General features: G+C 32.5%; 1 protein-coding gene across 1 annotated transcript in view; it reads left to right on the top strand.

Annotated features, from left to right (window-relative positions):
- LOC145297627 (aspartate--tRNA ligase, cytoplasmic-like) overlaps positions 1-8,190 on the top strand; it is a 200,149-nt gene extending 191,959 nt beyond the window's left edge. The window contains exons 12-15 of the mRNA XM_080143713.1: positions 1,655-1,735; positions 2,927-3,038; positions 7,155-7,226; positions 7,370-8,190. Of these exons, the coding sequence (XP_079999839.1) occupies positions 1,655-1,735; positions 2,927-3,038; positions 7,155-7,226; positions 7,370-7,461 (357 nt within the window). The 3' untranslated portion in view covers positions 7,462-8,190. The remainder of the gene's footprint in view (positions 1-1,654; positions 1,736-2,926; positions 3,039-7,154; positions 7,227-7,369) is intronic.
- The last annotated feature ends 10,141 nt before the right edge of the window (positions 8,191-18,331 follow it).

The following is an 18,331-nucleotide window of genomic DNA, read 5'->3' as shown; positions in this document are numbered from 1 at the left end:
GCAGATTGTCATTCATGTTTCAGAAAACTAAACTGATCAACCCAAATCTGATCAACCCATAATTTTTAAACAGATGCTATAACAAAATAAGATTGCATGTACTTTTATGGTTGATATTTGTGTTTTTAATGAATAAATGTTATATAGGAATAGGGAAATCATGATGTCATCATTTTTTTTTTTTTTTTTTTTTTTTTTTTAATTTAATCAACTTAAAATTACATCTTCATTGCTCATCACTGGCATTCTGTATATGTTCCAGATGCTCATCCTATAACTGAAAGGTCAAAAATTAAATTAATTTTTTTTTTAATGGAAATTCTCCCAGATAAGGCATGAAGCTGATTGCTGTTAGGATCTAACAAGAAACCCTCTTATGTAGTTACAATTTAATGTACCAAAGACTTATTTATTACTCTCCAAGAAAAAGTTACATTTTTATCTGTCCGTTTTTAGCTCGAATAAAAGTGTAGAATCTGTTCTGTTTCATGTCAGGAGGTCATCCTTCCAGGCATTACTTTCTCCCTCAGAAAAGGTGATGATTTTATTGGTAGTCACCTCAAGTGGCACTACTGAGCAATGCTGATGTGTTTGATGCAGCCTATTTTTGTAGATAATTTGTTCCTGGCCATAAGCACTCTTCTGGTGTATAACCCTTATCCCTGAGTGCCCTCCGGGCCTTGATAAGTGGTGACCTCCCTGTAAAAAAAACACAAAAAAACTCACTTTACACATTCGTTTCATTTTCTCCAGGCAATGCATGGTCTCAATCCTTGCTGTCCAGGTTTCACTTTCATGCATCATCACACTTCGTACACGTGCTGTACGAAGAAAAATCAAATTATGCAGATTTTTAGTTGTTGCAACTTATTTCAACAATATATTATTCTATTAGCAAACAAAGGCAATTATTTACTTTATCTAATCTTTTAAAGTTGCCTTGACAATAATAACCTTTTAGATTAAGGAAAAATATTTTTAAAAATGTCCACCATAGTTAGGAATGCCATTATTATGACTGTTTCAATGAATTGATCTTGTTTTTTTTTTTCTCGCTAGAAAAATAGTTAATTCTAATTTTTCAAAATCTCTTCCTTTAATTATATTCTCTTGATTAGTTTTGTCACTCTTCCTTCCAATTGAAACATTACATTCCAATATTCATGTGTAGATGTTGAAGCCCAAGCATAAGTGTAATACTCTATAATATGCCTTATTTAATCTTTTATAGCCACCTCAAATAGTATTCCCAGTTTAATACATAATTGGAGATATATTTTCATAGATTTCATAGAACTTGAATTTGGCAGAGCTGAGATGGTATCCATTACACCCCTACAAGCCACTCCTTCATGACTAAGACAATTTTTATGTTTGTTCCTTTTCTCCACATTAAAAAACGACCCTGGTGTCTAACTCTGCCCTCGTGGGGAAGCAAAGTAAATCGGAACAACTGGGATGATAAAGAATTTAACGAATATCTTGCTGTTTGTAACGTGCATGCTTTTAGTCTTCCTCTTTTCTCTCACAGTTGTTTCCCTTGATTTGTTTTTTCTTCTTCTGATGTCTATATACAAGATTAATTCAATTTCTATGCTTATTCTCTTTTGTGTTTTTCATCTGAATAAAAATAACACATTTTCTTTGTTTCTAGTATGACACAGATTTTTACATATTGGATAAATACCCACTTGCTATCCGACCATTCTATACAATGCCTGACCCCAACAACCCAGTGAGTAGCATTTATTTATTTGCATTTTTTTTAATGAAAATTGTGAATACTGAATTTTATCATCTAGTTTTATGCAAATAAAAAAAATTATAATTACAATAAAACTTTATGTACTTCTTAGATTAAAAAAGGGTTTACACCTAAATTTATAAAAAAAATATTCAATATTTTTGTTTTTATAAAACCAAATTAATTTTGATTGGTAAACATTTCTAGTCGGTATTATTCTGGTGATGATTTGAACTTGAATTTTCAAATTTGAATTATGTCCCTTGTCCATCAACAGTAATATAAGCAGAAAATGGGGAATGGAAGAGTTTGCTGTTGAAGTTTTTTTGTTTTTCTTGTTTAAAAAAAAAAAGATTCTTGATAAATTTTCATAATTTTTGGTGTATAGTCTTTTAACACAGAAGTACATAATTGTGTCATTTTGTTTTTCTTTTTATAAGTAGTATTTAAAATTGGAGTAAAACTTGATAAGTGCTGTCATCACTTAAATTTCAGAAATTTTTAGTTTTTTTTTTTTAAGTAGTTGAATAAATAGCATAATGAATACTGATACATATTAAGAGTCTAAGAATAGACGTTACTTAAAGTCTTTCACATGTTAAAAACAAATAATCTCATCTGTTTATAATTTATTCTTTTATTTACTTTCAACAATGGAATCCTCTTACTAAAAAATTTAGTAAGCAACCTCTGTCTCATAGAAGAGACATTGCTCTATTATTTTTTTATGGCAGGTCCTCGATTGAGCTTCACTATAATTTCACCGCCTTCCTCAGTAATTCTTTTGCGGCAAACACTTGACTATCAAAAATTTCCCTTACTCTCTATTTGTGCCTAAATCTAAGTGAAAATTCCATGAGCAGAGTTGTTTTTTTTTCCCCTACAATTGCTCATCTGTGGAACACAATACCATCGAGCTGCTTCCTGGATAACTATGACATGGTCATTTTCGTCCAATGTTAACAGGTTCTTGTAAAACCGTCCTCTAAAATAAATGGTCACATTTCCATTACAGAACCCAGTAATCCTTATCCTTGAGTGGCTCCTGGGTCTTGATGAATGGTGACTATATGATATTAAAAAAAGTCCTCATTTTAGTATGTAGGAAAATTAATTTTTTTTTTTAAATCTGATTTCAGTTTATTAATTCTTAAATTTTTCTTTCTCTTTTTTTCCCTTCAGAAATCCTCCAACTCATACGATATGTTCATGAGGGGTGAAGAAATTTTGTCTGGTGCTCAGAGGATCCACGATGCTGATCTCCTGACGGCTCGGGCTAAGGAACATGAAATTGGTAAGAGAAAGACTTCCTTTTAAATTTATCTTTTAGTCTCATGCTAGATGCAATAATTCTATTTTCTGTTTTGGTTTAAGGAGATTTGAATAAGTAATCGTCTTAGTTTATGAATTATTTGATTCAGAAATGGATGCACCAAAAAGTTTATGTTCGGACATTCGGTAAACAAACATTTGTTTGCACCACTAATAGTATGTTCACATTGACATATGGCCAAATGCTTATAAGCGTTGGAGTTCTAAGTGACAGTCTTCTGAATGTTAAAAGTTCAATCCTTACCACTGGTAATAATAAGAGGTTCGACAGTGTAAGCAGAATGTGATAAAATTTGTTTATAGGCAATAAAAATGATTCTATGCTTTTTCTTTTTTTTAATGCTATTAACTAGGAACCATTTAGAGTTAAAATATATTGTTTTGCATAAATTAAAAAAAGAAAAAATGTTTGAAATGTGTAAATATGCTAGAATAATCAAAATTTTAACAAAACGAAACCAGAACTAATGTATTTGGCCCATAACACCATATTTTTTGGTATTGCTCAAGACAAAAGAAAAATATTAAAACACCTTCTTTCCCTATTACTGCATAATACTATTCATTTTTACTCCAAAATGTTTCATGTCATAATTATGGCTAGGACAACAGCATATTTTTTTCATTGTTTTGACTCTCGAGTGTGTATCTGTTGATATCTTATATGCTTTTATATAGAGTGATATAGTTCTCAGTTGATTAACTGTGTCTTACTGTGTCAGATATATACTCGAGAGTCGAAACAATGAAAAGAATATGCTGTTGTCACAGCCCTAGTCATGATTTAAAAAAAAAAACACAACAACAAAAAAATACATTTCCAAAACAAACTCATATCTAATCCAATGCCACAATTGTCATCAAATATACTTTGGTGAAACTCAACAGGAATTGGAGAAAAGGAACATAGAAGATATGGAAAAAAAAAAAAAAAAAAAAAAACTTCTTGAATGCATTATTCTCTCATTCATTGCAGTATCTTTTAATTCCAAGCAAGCTAAACTTGTTAAATTCATTTTAGATAAATTTCAATGAAGGCTTCTTGAATTAGCACTAAAACACAATCAAACAACCTGGAGGTTTCAACTATTTATTTCCTTTAATCAGTCAACTTGTATAAAAAACATAATTTCAGACACAGGTTAACTTATTTACACTACAGAAAATGATATCTATAAAAATTATTATATATATCAATTAATAAATAATAATAAAAAATTCATTTCATTTCAATTACACATCCAACATTTTAATTATAATAGCTATATTCATTTAAAAAAAAAAAAAAAATTGCATCATTTTCTTTTCAAATTTCTAATTGCTATATGATGTCAAAACATCTCCCTCACTCTATTTCACAATGCTATGTACGCTTTGAATTGCTAACAGCCTTTTTCGTCCTGAAATAGAACAAAGACATCCTTTTCACTTCACAAACAGAACAAGTATAGCTTCAATATTGTACTAGTATTTTATCAGGTTCACAAGAAAGTTCTTGCGGTTTTTAACTTTTAAATTCAGATGAACAAATCTCAGCTCCCCCCAAAATTTATTGATTTAAATAAACACCATCAGAATCCGTATACTTTTAGCAATACAAAACAAGTGTATTTATGCCAGTAACAAACATCTTGTGTTCTACTGGTGAAGTTGCTGAAGACGTTTTTGATATCGCTTAGGTTTTTGAAACATTTCTCATGCAAAAAGTTGTCAAAATGCTTGAAAACGTGGTAGTTGGTAGGTGAAAAGTGACATAATTTATTATGTTAACTATATTATGTTCAGCTTTTGCAGGGTTAGTTTAGCAATGTGTGGTCAGGCATTGTCGTAGCAATACACATGAAAAAATTGAAATAATAAAATTTCAATAATGGCATACATAGAAAGAGCTTGATGAAGTAAGAATCTTTTTAAATTCGATTAAAATTAAGGAAGTTATGACTATTTTTGTTCCTAACATGTTTGGATATTTTCCCCTCTTTAAGCCCATATGCATTTCATCACATTTTTTACACTACTTTTTTAGTAAAAATGTTATATTTTTCTTAAAACAGAATATTAAGCAATGAAATTTGCCATATAAGTGTATTTTTGTGCACGGAATTAGAATATGCTACTGAAAACTTTTACAAAAGCTTACTGAAAACACTGTTTTATGATGCTCACATTTTTATTGCTTTATTTGCTTAAAACTCTTAAATATATAATGCATATTATTTATTAATTCATTTGAAAGTATATTTATTTACGAAAAAAAAAATGGTGCTATTTTGAAGACTTAAAGTATTTTGGTTTTTAAAATATGACGATTTTAGCAGAACCCCCTTGAAATTTTTGATTATCCAAAGCGTTTTCTCGTCTGTGTGTATTGCTAATTGTTGTAGAGGAGAATTGGCCATTTTCTATTGACTAATGCTGAGTGTTGTTGTTAAAGTTTCTGATGCATTTCATTCATTTGTTGACAATACTTCACTGCTGTAATGGTTTCACTTGCATTCAAAATAATATAATGGATAAGACCGGTCACAGACTGCCAAACAGTCAGCATGACCTTCTTTTAGTGCAACTCTGGCTTTGGGAAGTTTAGTAGTGCTTTGTTAGTGTCTAACCACGGAGCTGAGTGTCGCTGGTTGTCGTAGAGAACCTAGTTTTCATCACAAATCACAACCTAGTTGAGAAACGGGCACTTCTTGTTGCATAAAAGGGAACATGACATTTCATAACAGCATTTCTTTTGGTTATCATTCAATTCGTGAGGCACTCATTTATCAAGTTTCTTTTTGTATTTCCAATTTCTCAAGTGGTTGGAAATCATTATATACATTATGCCTAATTCAGAAGAAATTGTTTTAAAATGATTGTTATTTAAATGATTAGATGGAGCGAAAAACGCTCTTTAAAATGACATATAATGTACAGATATTATAACAAAAGCTTATTTGAAAATAAATCACTTGAAATCAAAATTTAAAATTTTATCAATCAAATATTTCTCCAAATTATTTATCCTAAGTAAGTTTTGAAATAAAGACGAAACGTTAATGAACATATAATTTGGTTTGTTTTTTTTCTTTTTTTTTTTCTTCTCCATATTACTTGGACAGTAATTTTATTCAAATTTTTAAAAGAAATTGTTTAGTCAAGCTTATTATTTACTGAATAGCATGAATGAAAAAAATTAAATCCAGCCGTAGTTGATGGAATGAGAACAATTTGATCCCATGGCAGTTTGATTATAAAATCTGTGCCAGTTCCTGAGAATCACATTTTCAAGTTTGACTAGGTATTAAAGATTTAAGACACACCTCACAAACCTCAGTAGTTACATCAGCTGCAATGCTATGAATATAACTTGGATGGTCTTCAGTGAGGCATTCTTTGTTGCCAATATCGGGTTCCACATCATATATGACTGTGATGTGTCAGGTTGCTTACTTGACATTGCAAAGTCAATCTTTTTCAAAGTAACAATCTACCTTTTCTTATAGAGATATGCTAGCAGGCATCAACTAATGAGAACAGTTCCTACTTCTCTCAGTCCTATGCCTTCCCTCTCTTTTGGGCTTCCTGACCTAAAATGCACAAAACATTAATGTGTTTTTTTTGTTTTGTTTTTTTTTTACAAAATTTAATCATGTTTTTTTTTTTTGTTTTTTTTTTTTAAAGCCAAAAACAAAAATAATTTCCTTTACAAAACAACCAAACCAAACACTATGAATAAATATTTTAAGGTATAAAGAACTGAAAGTAAAAAAAAACTTTAACAAAATGACTGGATTTTGTAATAATTTGAAAATTGATAAACAGCCAAGCCAATCCCACCCCTGTTTTGACTCCTTTTTTTCTATAGGTTTAGATAAATACTTAAAGATATCTTAAAAAAAAAAATGACTGTCTTTATTTTATTATCTCATAATGTAACAAGTTTTATTTAAAAGAAAACAACAAGATTCTAACCAAATGAATGCAAAGAAACTGCATATGAACTTCCCAGCAGAAATTTTTTATTTATTTATTTTTTTCATGGAATGGTCACTGTAAAAGTTAAAAAAAAAAATTCTTTAAACTTTTTTTTTAGATTTGGAAAAAATCAAATCCTATATTGATTCCTTCCGTTATGGAGCACCTCCTCATGCCGGAGGTGGAATTGGTGAGTCAACTTTTCTCGAAATATTCTATTTTTAGTCATTCATAAAAAACGCTTCTCAAACACTCAAATTTGTAAAGTTTTCCATTGGTTTCTTAAAATGTTTATTTTATCGTATTTAATGTTTTTATTTTTCTCTTTTTCAGGCTGTGAACGTGTAACCATGCTTTACTTAGGATTGGATAATGTTAGGAAAACCTCCCTCTTTCCCCGTGACCCCAAGAGGCTGACGCCTTAGATAAAGAGTAAAATTTGATGTTTTCACTAAAATTTGACTCCTGAAAATGACTATTTTTTAAACATTTTTTGTTTCAAAATTATTCTTTGAATATTTTTGTGCCAAGATTTTTAAAATAAATCAAATATGAAAAAAAAATGTCTCTTTGGACTAACTAAATTTCTGTTTATTTTATGACATTTTCCAAATTTTTATTCAACTGAGAACTTGAAAAATTAAATAAGACATTTTCTTTTTATCTAAAATCAAAACATTTTCAAAGTAAATCAACAAAAGAACATCTGAAACGATTAAAATATTAAAAAATAATTATATTTCTTCTGATTGGTTTTCAGAGGTTGTCATTTCAAGCCCCGGTTTTTTCTGTATGCTGATCTTAAGGTGCAAGCTTTAATGAGATTTTATTTTTCTCATTCAAATTATGGAAGTATACAAGAAAGTCGGTTAAATTTTTTATTTTTACAAAACAAAATGATTCAACTTGCATATTTTGATCGATGGCAATTTTTTTATTTTTCCTGTTTTGATCTGAAAAGAAATGGGACCCATTGCTAACCCATAACCATCCCCCTTCCAATTTTTCATTACAGAATGTTCCTTTTAGGAATAAAACAAATCGAGCGTGTCTTATTTTTTTCATAAAGATTATTTTATTGGTTGAAAGCTCAAATTCACTTATTTTTCTTTTCTTTTTTTTTAATTAAAAAGAATAAAAATGAATAAATCAGTCTTGTTTGTCTTTTTTGTTTGTTTTCTTTATTTTTAAGTTAATGTATATCTAAGATTTTGAAATGGAAATCCAGAATTTAGTTGGTGAATTGAATTTGTCCCACAAAAGGTGTATTGTAATGTCTACTTGTGTTACATAAGAGCTGTCTCCTTTTCATGTAAGTATAAAAAAAGAGAGATTTAGTTAAAATGAAATAGAATAGACGAAATTCGAACCTCGTAATTTAGGTTTAGAAATAGATTACGAGAGAGAATTAGCAAATGTAATGTAAAACAAACCATTGTTAAGCTTAGAGATAAAATAGTTTTAAGAAAAGAATGTGCATTGTCAATTCTGTTATGAAATTCAATTGAAGAATGCAACTAAAAGATAATTTAATAAACATGTTTTTAACATATTGGAAATATAGGTTACTGGGAATATAGGTTAAAATTCCTTTTGTAAACAAAGGAAAAAGTTTTGGATACGCATTTCCAGAACACGTGAAAGAAGACACATGTTTTAACATGTGTATGACGTCATGGAAAATGGGAAGTTCTCGATATAGTTAAAAACTTGAGAGTTAAGCAGAGAGAAACTGAAGGGAGAGTCGGAGAGAGAGTCTGAGGACGACAGTCCAGACATGGGATTCGAACGTCTAGAAGCGAGACGGTCACCTTTGAAACTTAGAATGTGAAACTTGAATTCTTGACTATGAAAACCACGACCGGTCGGGAGAAGAAAGAAACCCATCATGTGTTTTTATAAACGTCGTCTTTGTGTTGTAATTCTACCAAAAGGTAAAGTGAAAATTGTCATTATATGTCTTGTATATCATGTGGTTTAAAATGTCTTTACATACACCATGTTTCAACACTCAAAGAGCTTCTACACTTCTAAGTTTTTTTATTACGTTTTCACTCCAAACAAGGCACATTGCCACTTTGGTGTAGGGGGCTACTATCAGGGGAAACATCTACTGGGGTACTATGTAGGGATTAGGGCAGCGAGATGTTGGTTCACGTTGCACTTGAACTTATGCATGTCAGTACAGTTGGGGAAGCAGTGACCTGGAATGGAATTCCAAAGTCTAGCTGTTCTGGGGAAGAAACTACTGGAGTAGAAAGATCTTTTACATCTAGGGATCTCTACAGTGTGGGGGTGGGATTTTGCAGCTTGTCGGGTCTGTCGAGGGTGCTCACGTCGTGGGGGCACAAGTGCTTGCAGTTCTTCAGAGCATTCACCATTATAATACTTGTAGAACAGGCAGAGGGATGCAACGTTTCGACGATGGGACAGAGGCTGAAGTTTAGATGCCAGTTTAGGGCCTATCAGATTTGCGACTCTCTTTTGAACCCTGTCAAGGAGCGATAGACTAGTAGCCGATGCACCGGCCCAAATATGACAGCAATACTCCATACATGGGCGAATAGTAGCCTTATAGAGGTGCAGGATACTTTCGGGTGTTAAAAGTTTTCTAGCACGGTAGAGAGAGCCCACCTTCCTTGCAGCGGCCCTGGCAATGCCCTCGATGTAATTGTTCCAACTCATGTTTCCTGTGAACGTTAGGCCAAGGAGCTTGAGAGACGTACTCTCAGATAAAGAGTCGTTGGCCATTGCTATAGGTGGTAGAGAAGGTTTCTTGTAATTATTGAATGAGACCAGTTTTGTCTTGGTGGCATTGAACGTTACCATCCATTTTTGTCCCCATTCCACTACTGATTTGAGGTCATCCTCTAGTGTTTCTGCCATTACTTTAGATATATGTTCATTTGTTTTCCTGTCGTGCCTGCTATAGAGTGTGGTGTCATCAGCATATATACCCATCTCAGAGGTAATTTTGTCGGGGAGGTCATTTATGAATATCAGGAACAGCAGAGGTCCAAGGATAGATCCCTGGGGCACTCTCGCATTTATATCATATTGTTTAGATGTACGACCGTCGAGGACAACCTGGATTTTTCTCTTATCTAAGAAGGATTTAATTATGTTAAGTATTCTACCAGTGATGCCGTAAGATCTAATCTTCCTGAGGAGACCCTCATGCCATACCCTGTCAAAAGCCTTAGATATATCTAGAGCTACCGCTCTGCCCTCTCCCGCTTTGTCCAGTGAGTGGTATATGCGTTCAGAGATTACAGTGAGGATGTCTGCCGTTGAACGGGCTTGTCTAAATCCATATTGATGGTCGGTCAGAAGTTTACCATCTGTAAGGTGCTGGACTAGAGCATGGTTAATTAAGGTCTTAAATATTTTGGCAAAAAGTGAGAGGAGGCTAATAGGGCAATAATTTAATGGGTCAGTTCTTTCGCCAGAATTCTTGAATACTGGTACTACAGAAGCAGTTTTCCAACAGCTCGGAAAACAAGATTCATTAAGGCATTTGTTGTAGAGTTTGGAGAGAACTGGAGCTACTTCGGCTGAGCACTTTTTTAATAGCAAAGCTGGGATGAGGTCGGGTCCACATGCTTTGGAAGTGTCAAGGTTTTTTATGATAGCATGGACCTGAGCAGGGGTGATTTTCAGATCGTCTAGCGTGGCGTCTGTCCGCATAGGAAATTGAGGTAGGGGGTGGTTTAGAGGGTCCAGTGTTGAGTTTGAGGCAAATCGACTGGCAAGCATGTTAGCCTTCTCAGTTGCTGAGCAAAGAACCTCGTGATTGTTAGTTAGTGGGGGAATTGTTGATTGCCCATTATTTACTACACTGTTGTAGATTTTCCAGAAGTCACGAGTTCCTAGTTTTTGTGCTAAGTATGAACATTTTATATATATGAATCTCGTCATAACACGAACACAGAATGCAACAACATAAACTCTTAATAAGACTCTCTCTTAAGAAGTCTCTCAACCTGTTTATTTGTTTATATATTGAAACGTGATGCAAGACAAAAAATTATAAAACTATAATGACCTCTGTTGAGTCTTAAGAGACAATGAGTGCCTGCACATGCAATTGTGAAGCAATTGTTGCACAATCTCTAACCACACTTTTCCGGAGTCAACAATGTCTGAATTCGGGCTGTTGGAAAATTGCTTCTGTGGTACCAGTATTCAAGAATTCTGGCGAAAGAACTGACCCATTAAATTATTGCCCTATTAGCCTCCTCTCACTTTTTGCCAAAATATTTGAGACCTTAATTAACCATGCTCTAGTCCAGCACCTTACAGATGGTAAACTTCTGACCGACCAACAATATGGATTTAGACAAGCCCGTTCCACAGCAGACATCCTCACTGTAATCTCTGAACGCATATACCACTCACTGGACAAAGCGGGAGAAGGCAGAGCGGTAGCTCTAGATATATCTAAGGCTTTTGACAGGGTATGGCATGAGGGTCTCCTCAAGAAGATTAGATCATACGGTATCACTGGTAGAATACTTAACATAATAAAATCCTTCTTAGATAAGAGAAAAATCCAGGTTGTCCTCGACGGTCGTACATCTAAACAATATGATATAAATGCGGGAGTGCCCCAGGGATCTATCCTTGGACCTCTACTGTTCCTGATATTCATAAATGACCTCCCCGACAAAATTGCCTTTGAGATGGGTATATATGCTGATGACACCACACTCTATTGTAGGCACGACAGGAAAACAAATGAACATATATCTAAAGTAATGGCAGAAACACTAGAGGATGACCTCCAATCAGTAGTGGAATGGGGACAAAAATGGATGGTCACGTTCAATGCTGCCAAGACAAAACTGTTTTCATTCAATAATTACAAGAAACCTTCTCTATCACCTATAGCAATGGCCAACGACTCTTTATCTGAGAGTACGTCTTTCCAGCTCCTTGGCCTAACGTTCACAGGAAACATGAGTTGGAACAATTACATCGAGGGCATTGCCAGGGCCGCTGCAAGGAAGGTGGGCTCTCTCTACCGTGCTAGAAAACTACGAATACCCGAAAGTATCCTGTACCTCTATAAGGCAACCATTCGCCCATGTATGGAGTATTGCTGTCATATTTGGGCTGGTGCATCGGCTACTAGTCTCTTGCTCCTTGACAGGGTTCAAAAGAGAGTCGCAAATCTGATAGGCCCTAAATTGGCATCTAAACTTCAGCCTCTGTCCCATCGACGAAACGCTGCATCCCTCTGCCTGTTCTACAAGTATTTTAATGGTGAATGCTCTGAAGAACTGCAAGCACTTGTGCCCCCACGACGTGAGCACCCTCGACAGACCCGACAAGCTGCAAAATCCCACCCCCACACTGTAGAGATCCCTAGATGTAAAAGATCTTTCTACTCCGGTAGTTTCTTCCCCAGAACCACTAGACTTTGGAATTCCATTCCAGGTCACTGCTTCCCCAACTGTACTGACATGCATAAGTTCAAGTGCAATGTGAACCAACATCTTGCTGCCAACATCCCTACATAGTACCCCAGTAGTTGTTGCCCCTGATAGTAGCCCCCTACACCAAAGTGGCAATGTGCCTTGTTTGGGGTGAAAATGTAATTAAAAAAAAAAAAAATCCAGTGGAAAAGGAGAAGTCTATGACATTTAGGAACAATACCGAGATAAGCGAAGAGTACATATTTGGTATTCCTAAATAGTCACCCATTTTAGTATTGACTAGGCTCAACGTTGTTTAACTTCGGTGATCTAATGGAAATTGTGTCTCAGCATGATTGTACCGTATATAAGACAAAAAATAGTGTTAGATTTAAGCTGAACACGTGTAATTGTTTATATTACAGGTTAACAATGATAAAGCAATTTTGTATTTTTAGGTGATTGTTGGAAATATTTCCATCTTAGCAATACACTGTGCTGGAATAATTATTATTTGAAAAAAATTGAAGTGAAGTACATGTTTTATGTATGGCACAATCATGTTGACACATTAGTTCTCACCAGATCACCGAAGTTAAGCAATATTGAGTCTGGCTAGTACCAGATGAGTGATCATTTGGGAAAGCTAGGCACTGTATGTACATTTTGGGGAGGTTGGGCATGGGGCCAACACCCTCACCCTGAAAAAGAACTCCTCACTACAAAAGCCTCTACAAAGTGTGGAGTGCCTATGCCCCTCCAGGAGCTCAAGGCTATGGTGATGGGACATGTTTTATTGCATGGAACAATGTATAACAAGAAGCAATAAAAATTGCCGACTCAAAATCACAGATTTGTCCACTTAAATGTTTTTTTAGGTTCAACTTTTAATATTTGACATGTCTATATATTATAAGAATAACATTAAAATCGGATCCAAGTAAAATCAAGATGGCAGGCCTCCGTAACCTTTCAGATGTGGATTATCTTAATGCCATTTACTATACATTTGTAAAATATCACTAAATGTACAAAGATATTAAGGATGTTAATAAACTCTTGCCGATGAAATGTTCTATGAAACTCCAGTACAATATTAAAACAAGTCATGTCTAATATATGGAGTTATTTGGTTGGATTTTCTGTGTTGGACTTAAATAGCAATGCATTTGAAAAATTGATATTTGATTCTGACTAGCAATTACTTCCAAATGAATATAAATACACACATATGTAGTTTATTTTTTTACAGCAAAACTCATGTCTGTGGAGAATTATTTTATCTATAATATATATATATATAATCCAGATTTTCCATGTTATATCTAAATAACAATGCCTCTAACAAATCGATATTTGATTCTGACTAATGAGATGTTTCTTTTTATCCTTGCACCATGTTCTTTACACTAAAAAATTGTAATTTGCTTTAGTTTCTTTCTGAAAATAATTATTCCAGCACAGAAGATTACAATGAAGACAATATTAAATAATAAAGTTCAACATGTAAGGGAGAAAATTCCTAGTTTAACTTGCTCATAATAATGCATTAATCCTTTACATTTTCAACTTTTCCTTTATCATTTCGTAACTTGCACATTATTTACATTTTTTTAATCTAAAGATAGTATTTTTTTGTGTTGTTTATATAAATGTATATAGAGAAATATAAATTAATGTTTTCCTTAAAATTAGATGTTATATATTTAAATCTCTAATAAGTTAGTTATTTAATATATGTATCTTTTAATAAGTTAGTGTTCCAATAATTTACTTTTGTTTCTAAATTTTTGAGATGGGGATTGATAATTTGTATTATTTAAATTAGTAAGACTACTGTTCTCATCTTGAATTTTATTCTCACAATGTTTTGTCCAAAGTAACCTTTGACCTTCTTCAGGTTTATCTTGTCGAATTGTGGAAGCTTTCTATTGAACTGTGGAATCAGTTCTAATTTCAACCTTTCTGGAGGTTGAAGGTTCAATCCTCACTGTATACAATACTAAGACGGCTATTGCAAATTACTTAAGACTTTTACAGTCATGGCTGATGGAACGAGAGCATGCTACATCCTTTGGATTAAATAGAGGCTTCTGTTCAAAATTCTGTACAGATTATAGAGTTCAACAGGATACATCTCTGAGGAAGGTTGGAAGTTAGATTGGCCAAAATTTTGTGAGAATAACACTTAAGATGAGAACAGTAGTCTGAATAATACAATAATTTGCTTCTTGTTATATATTTTAGATTGCCAACTTGAAGTTGAAAACAATTTTGTTTCTTGATTTCCAAAGTCATATATTGTGGTTGGAGAACCAACCTAAGGTGTTCTACAAAAACTGTCTCCAGAGCTGCATTAAATCATGGGATAAATATGTAACCCTGGATAATTTCTATGGAGAGAAAGACTAATAACTGTGCCAAGTTTCATTGCTCCAATGCTGTGAGAAATGAGTGAAGGACATTATTTATTGAACACCTCTTGAAAGACTGTAAATTTAATCTCTAAAGAAAGTCTTTTATCACAAAAGCCACTTAACATGCAACAAACATTTCTATAGAAAAGGTTTATATATTTAACTTTAAAAATCCTATTTCTTTTTGTTTAAACATAACATTAAAATCCAAAATATGATTGAAGAGACTTTCATTATTGAATTCTACATAATATAACATTGAGATCAGATGGTGACCATATTACAGCAGAATCTATGATTATTTTTGTTTCTTAGAGAAAATAATCTTTTTGAAAATGGATCTTCACACAAACGACTAGTTGAATTAATTTATTATTTTTTGAGGGTGAGCAGATTTGAAATAGTTGAAGTTAAATGGAGCAGTTGGTGTCAACCATTGGTACCTTTGGTTTCTGTTCTTGTGACTTATCTGAAAAGAAAATGGATATGTTGGCTCCAAGAATATCAGCAATCGGGTTTGGAATTTCTGCTGGGGATACTCACTGTATCTAGCTACACCAAAAAGCTGTAATACAGCATAACTGTTTGTGAATGACTGTAGATCTAGATAGACATAGTTGAAGTTAATTCCAAAACTGCACTAATTTTGAAGCTTAGTAAAAAGATTATATGCATAAAGCCTGAAAGCTCATTCTCCAGATGTGTCAAAGGAGATTGTTAAGGATATACTGTCCTTATCACTAATTTTAATTACTTTCACATTGGCTTCTGTAGCTACCCCAAATTGAAACTGTAAGATTCAGGTGGCCGCCTACAAGATGAACATTTACACATGTTGACATGATTTTAAAAAGAAAAAAAAAATTCTACCATTTATATTCATTTAAGCTGTCCAGCCTAAACCAATCAGAATATTGGAAGCCAGAAGAATGGCTGGATCAGTCTGTAGTTAATGGTGTCCAATCAGATTTGGTTCCTGATATTTAACTCGCATCCATTATGAGGCTTCAATATTTTTTTATATCCCCCCCCCCAAAAAAAAAAAAAAAAAATTAAATCCTAGATTTGCAATCGAGCAGATTGGTACACACATTCATATTTCAATGTTCCTAAAAAAATCTTTTATATATTCCTCCAAAAGACTTGAATCAAATATTGATCACTTACTTTTCAAAAATAATTCATGTAAAATAAAAAAAATATTAAAAAAATATCTTCTTATGACTTATTCAAAAAAAAAAAAAAAAAAAAATTCAGAAAAATATCCTTATGATGCACATACTTGTTATGGAACGAAAATGTCATATTCCAAACATCATGTAAATTGATCAAGTATTTTCTTTTTTAATTAAGAAAATAAAATTTTACGCCTTTTTGCGATTTAAAAAAGTTTTTATTACTTTGAATACAAAATCTCTTGTAAAATCGGATTGTTGCCTTTAAATTTTAACAATTTAAATCAACATGACCGCTTCTGGTCTTCTTGCTTTGTTATAACATTTGATTTTCTTGATTAAGATAAGGTTATTAGATCAATTTACATAACTTTTTAGAATATAGCATCTTCATTCTTTGACAAGTACATATATAAAGATTTTTCTGTATTTTTGTCTTTTTTAATAAGTGTAGAATACCAGGTTGAGAAACTGGTGCGGTCTATCCTTCTTTCAAGAGTAGATGGGATCCTCTTAATCTGTGGTAGGCAGCCCTTCTAGCGATGGCGTCACGATAAAAAAAAATACCCTTGATAGCCCTGGTGAAGCATCAAGTATCCAGCTACCGACCCTATTTGAATTACACTACAAACTCGTGTAGTGAGTTCAATCTCATCTGCGGCCACGCTGGATAGATGGAATTCTAAGTAAGCATAAAAACTTTTTATGATTTTCTTTAACACCTACTTGATTACTTATTTCTAACCAAGATAGGATCTTATCACGACTGTAAAATTTTTTCTTTCATTCTCCATGTGCTTAGCATCAAACGAAATTGCCATGAACAGTTTCTTTGTAATAATTTCATGTCTGTGCAACATGTTAAAACAATTGTTTCCATGTGAGCTACAAGATGGTTGTCTTCAAATTCAATATTAAACAAATGTCATAAACATCAACTGTTCCCAGAAGTAATCACATTTATTCATTCGGTACTTGCACAGTGTACAGAACATGCTATTTTTTAGTTAGGATTTTCAAGTTAATTTAATAAACATGAGATATTTTATCAGGTGAAAATACGGAATAGTTTAAAAAAAAACAAAAAAAACTCCTCACCATATTAAGAATGGCTTTCTAAATAACATTGTTATACCAGCACTGTCCATAAACTGTACAAGCACCATTCATTCTATGCATCATTTTCAATCTTCTTGTAATCTTCATTTAATACATTCTATTAACCTTTATCCCTGAGTGGCTTTTGGCCTTAATAAGTGGTGATTATTTAAAAGGAAAAATTGTAATGGAGAAACAAAATGGCAAATGAAATTTATCTTATCTTCACTTTCACTCCAAAATTCTTATTAAAATTTGTCTTTGAAACCTGGCTTTTCATTTCCCTCAATTTTTTAAAGATTTCCTGACAACACTGACACAGCTATACATTCATTAATTCTGGCAACAGGCGTCTAATTTACAGGCTTCACACCTGACATGTCTCAAGTAATTTGACTTCAACACCTGTTACAGCAATTGTAGTCGCTGCCTTTCCACATGCAATCATGCATGTTCGATTGTTAATTTCCTTTGTCCAAAAGAATGAGGAAATTAATTATTAAGAAAGAAAATTGGTTGAAAAAGAAAAAAACTAAAATTATAAAAATAATGTTCATCAATAAAATTTGCTCAGAAGTTATAATTGCTTAGAAGAGTTTCAGTTAGATTTGAATTTATGTTTGCAGAAATGAATTTCTGATAACTGTTTTTGGCACAAGTGCACTTTAACTTGTCGGAAATATATTTTGGTCTTCATTATCAGAAGAGTTATATGAGGGAAGGCATTCCAAAATTAATGCTTTTTTTTTTTTTTTTTTTTTTTTTCGAACCAAACTTTTTTTAATAATTCAAACCAAATTCAATAAATGTACAAAATATCACAGCAGTAACAAATTAAATAATACATTTATTGAATTTAACTAAAATTGTTAAAAATTTAGCAACAGTACTTCAAAATTAATTGTATTTAAAATTTACAAATAAAATGTAATATTATATATTTCAAAATAATTATTTTTAAAATAATTTTTTTTTCTAATGCTCAAATAAAATATAACATTTAGTTTAAAATATTGTGGAATGTATGCTTTTTATGTAATCTTTTGTTTAAAAAAAAAAATTAAGTCTTAAGAATGTTCCCTCTTCACTAGTATGAATCTTCTATTAAAAAAAATCCCACAAGTTAAAGTGATATAAACATGATGTGAGTTCTCTGCTTTTTAGCAGAGTTTTTTTTTTTTTTTTTTT

This window comes from Euprymna scolopes, chromosome 18, assembly GCF_053919585.1.
Source record: "Euprymna scolopes isolate OS-2025 chromosome 18, ASM5391958v1, whole genome shotgun sequence".
In the NCBI taxonomy this organism is placed as follows: Eukaryota; Metazoa; Mollusca; class Cephalopoda; order Sepiida; family Sepiolidae; genus Euprymna; species Euprymna scolopes.
The sequence above is the reverse complement of the archived record's forward strand: the minus strand, read 5'-3'. Positions and strand labels throughout refer to the sequence as shown.